Source organism: Myxozyma melibiosi (assembly GCF_037950935.1).
Source record: "Myxozyma melibiosi strain Phaff 52-87 chromosome Unknown BZA70scaffold_10, whole genome shotgun sequence".
Taxonomy (NCBI): Eukaryota; Fungi; Ascomycota; class Lipomycetes; order Lipomycetales; family Lipomycetaceae; genus Myxozyma; species Myxozyma melibiosi.
Genome location: NW_027042924.1, coordinates 368,853 through 378,291, shown reverse-complemented (window position 1 = coordinate 378,291; position 9,439 = coordinate 368,853). Strand labels below are relative to the sequence as shown.

At 50.3% G+C, this 9,439-nt stretch overlaps 4 protein-coding genes across 4 annotated transcripts; 2 read left to right on the top strand and 2 right to left on the bottom strand.

The window, feature by feature from the left end:
• Positions 1 to 1,787: 1,787 nt before the first annotated feature.
• Positions 1,788 to 2,904, top strand: BZA70DRAFT_282245 (uncharacterized protein). The gene has a single exon (XM_064913252.1). The coding sequence runs from the start codon at positions 1,812 to 1,814 to the stop codon at positions 2,871 to 2,873; it is 1,062 nt and encodes a 353-aa protein (XP_064766896.1). The 5' UTR covers positions 1,788 to 1,811; the 3' UTR covers positions 2,874 to 2,904.
• Positions 2,905 to 5,313, bottom strand: BZA70DRAFT_282243 (histone deacetylation protein Rxt3-domain-containing protein). The gene is made up of 2 exons (XM_064913251.1): positions 3,754 to 5,313; positions 2,905 to 3,671 (listed from the first exon to the last, which is right to left on the bottom strand). The coding sequence occupies exons 1-2, from the start codon at positions 4,899 to 4,901 to the stop codon at positions 2,993 to 2,995; spliced, it is 1,827 nt and encodes a 608-aa protein (XP_064766895.1). The 5' UTR covers positions 4,902 to 5,313; the 3' UTR covers positions 2,905 to 2,992.
• On the top strand, positions 5,141 to 6,831 carry BZA70DRAFT_62865 (uncharacterized protein). The gene has a single exon (XM_064915267.1). It carries the CDS (start codon positions 5,380 to 5,382, stop codon positions 6,562 to 6,564), a length of 1,185 nt encoding a protein of 394 aa, XP_064766894.1. The 5' UTR covers positions 5,141 to 5,379; the 3' UTR covers positions 6,565 to 6,831.
• Positions 6,814 to 9,395, bottom strand: BZA70DRAFT_259595 (putative serine esterase-domain-containing protein; the record flags this gene model as incomplete). The annotated part of the gene is made up of 4 exons (XM_064910861.1): positions 7,858 to 9,395; positions 7,601 to 7,764; positions 7,277 to 7,471; positions 6,814 to 7,198 (listed from the first exon to the last, which is right to left on the bottom strand). Exons 1-4 carry the CDS (start codon positions 9,292 to 9,294, stop codon positions 6,814 to 6,816), a joined length of 2,181 nt encoding a protein of 726 aa, XP_064766893.1. The 5' UTR covers positions 9,295 to 9,395.
• Between the last annotated feature and the right edge of the window lie 44 nt (positions 9,396 to 9,439).

Sequence of the window (9,439 nt, the reverse complement as noted above, 5' to 3'; positions counted from 1 at the left end):
CCATTGATGACCGCAATCTCGTTGAACAGAATGTCAAGTTTATAGTCAAACCTCTATCAGATGGCATAATTATGGAAGGGAGCAGTGATATAGCCCGGCAGTATGGCCTCTGCATTGCTCCCTGTAGATCCATGGTTCGAGTCCTGCTTTGGCGCTTCTCCCGGGTTCCACCTTAAGATTGAACACCCGCAATCTTCACCTTTATAATTTACAGCAAAAAATGGTCTTGGTTGCAAAATCTGTAACGAAACCCCCACTGCAGTAGCACAAAGCTTTCAACAAAGTGGTAAAAGAAATGAAACCCGAAACCCCCTGGGGTTTATAGATTATATACTGTGGACTTTGATTTGACACCCTCCCGTTGAGGGAATGATCAGAATTGAGCTCCTACTATATAGCCTATCCTTCACTTTAGGCAGGCCTTCAGGGAGTTACACTTGGATATCAAATTCAAAGAGACGGAAACTTGAAGTTTAATTAGAAAATCTAGATGAAAATTTGTGGGATACATTGGAGACAGTCTGTCATGATCTAGTTGTTGCATATAGACTACAATAAAGAGGTTTATCATCATCATCATCATCATGATAATGAAGGCAAGCCTCGACTCTTAATCAGCAAGCCGCTTGTGAATATCCTGTGCAGCTTCGCCAGAATTGTGAGCTTCCAGACTGGACATGACTTTATCAACAGCTACTTTGCAAGATTTTGGCAGAAAACCTCATCCCTCTCTAGAGTGTTGGTGTGGAATCTCTCAACAGTCAGTTCAACATGTGTTTTATTTGTCCCAAGCACAGAGATAAACCAAATATCATCATTAAAAGTATTCATACTGCTGAATGCACACTCAATCCAATCCCATTATTTGGACAGACAGACAGTCTTTCTGCACTTGTCAAATGACTTTCAAACACCCACATCCAGCACTGGTTATTGGTATCATCAGCAATGAGTAGCTGTGAGGATGTTGAAGGAAGTGGGTAGCTCAGATGATTATTAGTGAATTTTTTGGATTTTTGTTTCTTAAGTGAAATATGCTAAGGTGAATTTTGCAGAATTTCTTTGTGTTTTGACCTTGAACTTCATTTTGTGTTGAATTCTATATTATTCTGACACATTAGTGGGATCTGACTTACTTTATCTCGTTTTATTATCTTTAATTATATTGGATAATGGGGAGACAGCCTAGTTGCTACACATGGACCTTGAAAATAGATCTATCATATTTATTATCATCATCAGAGGAACAAGCCAGGTCATACCTGTGTAAGTTTGACAGTAATAGTATTCCAGACTGATAGAGATACAGAAAATATAGATGACAGAGAATCTCAGGGCATCTGGTTGTTCAGAGTCATTCCAACAGAGTCTTTATTCAGTAGTGAATCACTTTTTGGGTATTGCAAGAATAATCATGCATTAAATCAGTCTGTTTGGCTGGCATTGGTAAGTATTTAGTTGGAAACCATAGTATATATCATGATGGGCTATTGAAAAGACCAAATATAAGCAAAATAGCAAAGAATTTCAGGAGAAAAAAACAAAGAAAAAAAAAACAGAAAAAAAGAAAGAGAAAAAGAAAATGAAAAAAAAAAGCAAGAAAACAAGAAAAAAAAAAGAGGAAAAATTCACAGAATTTAAAAATGGCATCTGCCAGGTCAGGCAAGATGCAGAAGGAGGGTGTCAAATGGGGAAAATATGAATTTCAGTGAGTTGGGAGAACCGCGAAACTCTAATTGTTGGATGCTATAATTTTTGTAAATTTGGTTTACACCCTCCTTGAGCGACAACGACTTCTCTCACGGTTCACCATGGCTCCTCTCATAGTGTCGCAATCTACAGACAATGCGGAACTGCTGGCTTGCTCACAAGCATTAGATGCAGCAGCATTGAGAGAACGAGAGCAGTTTACCTTGGTCGTTTCGAAGTCGAGAAGGAAGCGTGATGGCAGCAACAAGCCGTCTGATTCATCATCAGCGGTACACGGAGGATCGAGACTAGTGAATGACGCACAGCAGATTGAGTCGGATTCAAAGGATGCACAGAGAGATGGAGTACGACAAAGCAGAAGGAGGAAAAACGCACAGTCATCGAAGTATAAGGCGCGAGCACCGAGAACGGCTGATGATTATGTTTCGTTGGTGCATCATCAGCTTGGATTGCTGAAACGGCAAAAAATTTTTCACCAAACATTGCTTGGGTCTGAAAACGAACGCACGGTCGACAGTGTGCTTTTCCAAGCACTTGGTAACAAAGCAAGTGAAGTGTCACATATTCGCTGTCTGGCACTGGGAAGAATAACAGAAAGCGATTATTCGGCGATGCAACTCGCCTTGCTTCTGGCTATCAAGGAAGCATTCGGTCTGCGGAATATTACGACCACCATCTCGTGCTACGATCCGGACTTCACGCCACTGGATATCGAGACGTTGGAAAAGTTGGAGATCTCGGTCGAGGTAGATGATCCTGGAGAGGAGGCTAAGCTGGTCGATGAATCCTATGGGGCGGAAGGTAGTGATAACGCAAAAGACAGCGAGGATATATTGAGGGTGACAGGCAAACGAGAAGCGACGCTCTATTACATGCCGCATGCTCCGATCGGGCTAGTGGACAAAATCATGGGGTTACCGGGTGTGAGGTTTGTGCTGGGAAATGACGTGCTAGGCTACAAAGATCGTCTATGGGGCAAAGTAGAGCTGATGCATCCATCACTAAGGAAAGTCATCTCTGATTGCCTTGATGTGACTAGCGAAACCGACGAAAGTCGAAGCAATCATGACCGATGGGCTCGTGAGCGGCTTAACGACGGTCTCGCACGAGATGAGAGCTGGTGGATGAGCGTTAACGATTTGGCAATGCACTGGCGTGTATGACTACGACTGTATATAATATGATGGAAAGATGTGTATGATTAAACGACTAGTATAAATACATTGGCTAAACTGTTGTACAAGTACGCGCGGTCTTTGTAGAAACCAAGAATAAAGTTGGTCTATCGATCAATATCCATCTCTTCGAGGGCATCAGCAGATTGCGAGGGATAGCCCCAGCTTTCTTCCTGCCATTCACGACCCAGGCGCCACTCCTCGAGTCTTTGCTTTTTCATCTTCCAGCCTCGAGACTCGGCTTTGCCTTGATTGACAAACTCCACTTTCTCTATCCTGAAGCTCACTCCGTCATGTCGGGTGATCCATGATCTGGAGTTTATTCCGTTTCGAAACGATCCTTGATAGCGCACTAGCAGGGGAAGAATGCGCAGGGTTGCTATGCAGTCTCCGGTGTCGGAGTTAATTTCGATATCGTCGCCAGATATATCTGCGGTCGTTTTGTCGCCGACTGGGGTGAATCCGGAGTGATACAAAGCGGTGACGACGTCGGAGTCGTCTGTGTAGACGTCGGTACCCCAGATCATGCGACGATAGATGAGGGGGTTGTTGTGTTTGAATAAATATCTGTGGGGAATTCTGATTTGAATGAGGGAGTTGACGCGGTCATCGAGACGAGGAAGTAATGGTCTGTCTGAGGTGAAGGAGGGCGCATAAATTATCCACCCCAGGTTGTACGATGGAAAGGCATTCGCAGCCTTGATCGCGTCCGTGCTATCGACCAACAGTCTGCGAGAATGAGTCGAATTGCCAAATTTCACTGAACTGGGCGATGGGGATCGTTTCCTATCGTTGCAAAGATTAGCCTGAGATCGGAGGAGGAGGAGAAGGAGGTGAGGGAAAACTTTGCGAAGAAATAGAAACTTACATTAAAGGACCGTCGTCGGCAGAGGACTGACTCCGGTTATGTTGTCGGCGCTTTCGAGACTTTTCATCAGCAGCAGGCGAGCCAAGAGATCCGGAAGCTGCATTGGCGGAATCAGACGCGGTGGTGGCCGCGTCGGCAGAGAGAGAGTTGGAAGCCGCCGCAGCCTGCGCTTTTTTGACGACGACGCGCGCTATGGCATCCTCAGCGCGTACCGGGGTGTCGGGGGTCGATTCGAGTTGATGCTGCTGCTGCTGCTGCTGTTGAGATTGCTGAGATAACGCCGGCAGAGACTGGTTCATAGGGGAATGCTGGGGAGAAGACTCAGATGCCGGTGGAGCGGAGAGCGAGGCCGGAGCGCTTGACGACGGAGCTGCAGATGTCTGCGGCTGTGGCGTGGTGGTGCGGCGTATGCTGTGGCTGGGATCAAACTGGACTGGAGGCAGGGTCGGGCCAACAGTGAACGGCGACGAGGTCGACGAGGACGACACGGCAGCGAGCGGTTTCGGCGTGCTGGAGGCAGACACGGCGGCCGCTGAAGTGCTGACCGAAGCAGAAACAGCGGTGGCTTGCGGATGTTCGGGGGAGCGTCCTTGTTGTGGGACATCGTCAGGCGAGCGCGGAGGCGGGGCAGAGATTTTGCGGTCTTCTGTGGTGAGTGTGGGGAAGGACTCTTTCGGCGGCGATTGGGGTCGTTTCAGATCCGTGGTTTCGGCAGAGTCGCCGGCGGTCCCCGATGTCTGTGTGGTTGGCCGGTGATGGTGGTGGCGATGATGGTGGTGATGATGATGATGGTGGTGGTGAGGAGCGTGCGGCGGTGAAGGAGGCGCCGAGGGCTCGACAGAAGCAGGAGCGGAGGCCGGTGCAGAGGCCGGCGCCGGCGCAGAGACGGTCGGGGGCGGCGAAGATGTTCCAAGGATAGAAGAGATCGACATGCCCGAGGAGGCGGACCTGCGGTGAAGCGGCGGCAGGTTGTGAACGGATGGGGGATGGAGGGGCGGAAGAGTGCGCGCCTGGGGTCCGACGGACGCGGCGAGGGAGGGTAGCGAGGGCAGATGGTCGGGTGCGGGAGACGGCTGCTGCTGCTGCTGCTGATGGAAGTGGTTCTGCTCATGTGAGAGCGGCGGCGATGAATGATCGGAGGCAGCCATTTGGGCAGCGGGCAGACGACGAGCTGTGAAGAAGTCGAAAACGAGGAAGTCGACGACTTTTTGAGCTGAGCGCTGGGCTGCGAGCGGTTTGTGTGGAGGAAGACGGGCCGCCTAACCCTGAACTGCGGTTAGGGCTCTGAACGAGCATCGGGGCCTGTTGCTTGTGCTGATAACGAACAATCGAGCAGCGAGAAGCCCTCGGCGCGCAGCTGCGTGCGTCGCGGGCGGGAGCAGCGCTGAATAAGTACAAATATCGTGAAGAGGGCAGAGCGGATCATTGCAGTGACCAGACAGCAGCAGTGATTTCTCGCAGGCACCGCTGTCGTTCTGCTTTCGGTCGGTGAACTGGTCCCGTCACGTGCAGACACAAAAGCCACTTCCTCCTCGCCACACTGGCGATCGCCAACGCTGCTGCCCCGCCGGAAACGATCCACTTCCCCAAATCCATCTCGATTAAATCCCGCCTTCCCCCCTGGAAATGTCCTGCTGCCGTACAGCACTCTCGCCGACGGCTACCCTCATCACCACCACGGCTGGCTCAAAGCTCCACTGCGACGACCGTGGCTGCCAAGTTCGCTCTTCCCTCTGCCGCTGCTCTGCTCCACCCGCCGTCGGGACTTCTTTCATCGCTGTCGCCGTCACCGCGACTGCAACTGAAACTGATGAGCCCTCCGCCACCGCTCTCTCTGCCCTCCTTGACGACGACTCTGCATCAACAATGAATCTCTCTCGCAGGCGTAAACGTGACCTTTTGCTGGCCGAAATCGCAGTATGGAAAGCCCAGGTTGTCGCTTTCTTTGATCAGCCGTCGCAGGCTGCCCCGAGCTCTTCTCCCAGCGACTCTTCCTCTCCGCGCAGCTCCAAATCCAAATCGAATCCAACTTCCGCATCCCCCACTCCTTCTTCTGCAAACCAGACCATCCTCTCACCGCCATCGTCCTCTTTAATATCCAATCCTTCACCAAACCAGTCCTCTTCTACTGCATCCCCGTTCCATATTCGAGTACCCAAGCGTCGCAGCACCCGCAAACAAATCGACGAACTTTTCGTCCCGATAGACAATCCGATCTACTCTGTGCCGAGTTCTACGCTCGCCCGAACCGTCGCACCCTCCCCGGCCACTGTACCTCCCAGCACACAAAGTTCGAACATGCAATCATCATCTACCGCTAAGCAGCCCTCCAGTTCACAGAATGGCACTCAGTCCTCCGCAAAAAATATCAATTCCGGCGCGAGTAACGGTGCTGATAAAAATCGTCGCGACGAAGACAACAATCGGCATCCTGAATCTCGGCCCTCAATAGATGACGATTCTGCAGATTCCGATTCTGAGTCTGAACTTTCTGACGAAGAGGAAGCCTGGAACGAAGGTTATAAGAACTGGAAGGCTTGTCGGCGGCAATGGACTTCCAAGCCAGCAGGCTCAGAGACTAGCACTCCTAGTACCGATTCTTCTGCAGTTAGAAATCACCCGATCCACCAGCTCAAACCAGATTCTTACCCCAAAATATACCGCGTGCTGGTTCATGAGAGCAGAAGACTGCGGGTCCCCATCAATCTCTCGGATGCGACAAAGATCCTGGTATCCGGATGGCAGTCCACCGGTCAATGGCCACCTCAACCTGGCAAAGCTGATCCTCTTATCGGCCGTCGCAAACGATAGTGTTGGTTTTCTTTTGTTTTTTCATTTACATGTCTACCTATCTACTTTCTTGCTATAAATTTCGGAGAGATTACGGGGAGTACGGCGCTTGTTGGTTTACTGGTGTTCTGTTTTTGTGTATCTATCTACCAGCTTTACTGTAAATTTATGGATTTTTAGGTAGCAGTCTTAGGTTTAGTTATATCGATAGTTTAAACTCTGCATCATATATTACAATAGCCATCATTTATTATGCGAACAACAGGTCCTCTAATCACTCTTCCGATGACCGCCACTCTTTTCTGAAGACACCGGAGAGCCAACCATATCACTGTACAACTTCATCGGCGTCCACTCACTGATATAATTCATCATCTCACTCCCTGATCCAACTATATTCTGCAAATAACTTCCCGACATGACTTCTTCCCGTGAAACCGACGCCCTTCTCACAATCGCGTTTTCTCCGCTATGCTCTCCATCGTCGTCCTCGCTATCGGTGACCTGAAAAGCTGATTCATCCCAAGACACGCTGTTCATTGTCCCAAAAGACTCATGTTCTTGCAGAGAAGCAAACTTCTTTGTCTGATCTTCACCGCCCGCGATCTTCCCGGCATCAGCATGATCTTTCGCATCCGATTCCTTATTGTTGGCACTGCTGCTGCGGCTGCTAATGCTGTTGCTGCTGCTATTGCTGTTGCTACTATCCGCACTCGATCTGCGCCCTCGCGACATCTCTGGATCGTAAGGATCCCTGAAATGGTGTTCCACCAGATGTTCTATGACTGGCCATCCATAAGCATTGGCAAACGTCCGACGCACAATAATATTGTTATGCGCATCTGGCTCCAGCTGCACCAACACTTTCCTCCACGACATGCGATCGTGCCACGCGCGAGCTATCTTTTCCTCCACCCGTGCCTTCTCACTCTTGTTGCTGTTGCTATCTTGCGTATCCCCATGCTGTTCATGCTGTTGTAGTTCTGCACTCTCTCCTTCTCCATCTGTCGTCGTCGACTCAAAAGTTCCTGATTTGTTTGACTTCCGCTGCGTCAACGGTAGTATTGGCTTTGATTTGCTCTGTGGCTTTTGCGGAAGATCCTCGGGATAGTATATCCGATCATGGAAAATTGTCTTGGGTCTCGACTCCACGTTCAAGATGAAATCTCGGGGAGGTAGCGGCGGGTTGATTATAGACGTCGCAGATTCAAGCACAGACGTCTTTGGTAAAATTGTAGTCTCTTCATCTGCTCCGTCATCATCAGATCCAATTGTTTGACTTAAATGATAAATCTTGCCCGGTTTCTTCTTCACAGCATGTGGCCGAAGGAACGAAAATGCATACTGCAAAGGCGCCAGAGGATTGCTGTTTGCGTTCTTCTGCTGTGTTGAAGTATTCGGCACATTCATTTTCCCCGGTCCATCTGCCCGCTTTTCCGCATCGTCAAAGCTCTCTTCGCCTGCCGAATCTTCTGCTTCACCCACACCGGGTTTTGAATCCTGGCGATGATGATGATGATGAGCTAGATCCATATGTGAATCCTCTCCAGGCGAGCCGTTGCTCGTGCCCACCCGCTCACCGTGCCGGGCCTTCTCTGCCTTGGAGAGCGCTCGCCAGTCGAGATATAATAACGAAGAGGTTCGCAGGGGTACAATTCCATCGTTCACTGCGTTCGCATACACAGTCCGTCGTTTAAATCGACGTAAGATCTCCGCAGCAGGGCCAGTGGGTAAAATCCTTAGGAGCGGCTTTGAAGCAACCGCCGAAGAGGGGGTGAAAGGTGTAGCTGGCTTCCAAGTAAGGCCCAGATCCTGGCCGGATTTACCGACAAACCCAAAGTCCAGAGCAAACTTCACATACAGCGGATTTTCATTTGAGATTCCCAGAAATGGTGTGGCCAAGGCTATGAAGTTGATAGGCTCGATCTCTTCGAAAAAATCTGGATAGTGGGCATGGATGTAGGCAATTGCATAGGTCATGACGAGGCCTCCGAGAGAGTGGCCAACAAACGAGATCTTCTTGATCTGAGGGTCCCGCAGCGTGGTCGCAATGTGCTTTGCCATCCTCTTACCCAGATACTTCACTCCTCTTTCTGTCCTGCATACGTTGTCGAAATACCCTCTAACAATCACGTTCTCGCCGGCAGCGGCAGCGGCCTTTTCGATCTGCTCTTTGGCAAATAGCATGTCGGCCCCGGTGTTAGAGTGAAGACCATGACTGATAACCACAAGATGCACGTCCTTGCCAAGCTCAGGTCTGGGTGAACTCCAGATCGCGGCCGTATCCTGATGGGCCACAACAAGAGCCTTTGAGAACAAACCCGGCTCAGAGTCGAGGTGCACCGCTTCCTTCTCACGTCCGATCGAGAGTTCGAAAGAGACGGTGGCCGAGGCGGAAAAGATGAGCTGACTGACGACATCGATCGTCCACGAGTGTTCGGTTCGTTTTGGATCCATCTTGAGCTCGGCATAGAAGGATTGCGAGGCCTTGACCTGGGGTTCGAAAGCCGGCTCATCGTATACGCTTGTCGTGGTCTTGTACGGATCAAAGTTGGAAGGCTTCACATCGACGTAAAGAATAAACGGGCCGTTCAGATAAGCTGCGCGGAGAGGGTAGGCCTCGGTGTTGCGCACCCGCAGATACAACGACTTGGGAGGCGGGAAGACGTTCTCAGCGGCCGGCACATATGTGACTCTGTAGCGGTGAAGCTGGCCGACCTTCACCTTCGAGCGAGTGCGAAAGAGCAGCATAGGTTCCTTCGACGCACTAGACTGAAAAAACTTCGGCTGGTGCCGGAACGAAACTCGAACGGCTGTTCTGCGACGTTGGGATGTGGATTCTAATGACGAGGCGGATCGGCAAGCGGATCTTCCCAACAGCCAGAGCCGGGCCGAA

Excerpts from the sequence above, each read along its gene's own strand:
- BZA70DRAFT_282245 (XM_064913252.1), top strand. The coding sequence starts at position 1,812 with ATGGCTCCTCTCATAGTGTCGCAATCTACAGACAATGCGGAACTGCTG.
- BZA70DRAFT_62865 (XM_064915267.1), top strand. The coding sequence starts at position 5,380 with ATGTCCTGCTGCCGTACAGCACTCTCGCCGACGGCTACCCTCATCACC.
- BZA70DRAFT_282243 (XM_064913251.1), bottom strand. The coding sequence starts at position 4,901 with ATGGCTGCCTCCGATCATTCATCGCCGCCGCTCTCACATGAGCAGAAC. Across the intron at positions 3,672-3,753 it reads GCCGACGACGGTCCTTTAAT|GAAACGATCCCCATCGCCCA; the intron begins GTAAGTTTCTAT and ends TTGCAACGATAG.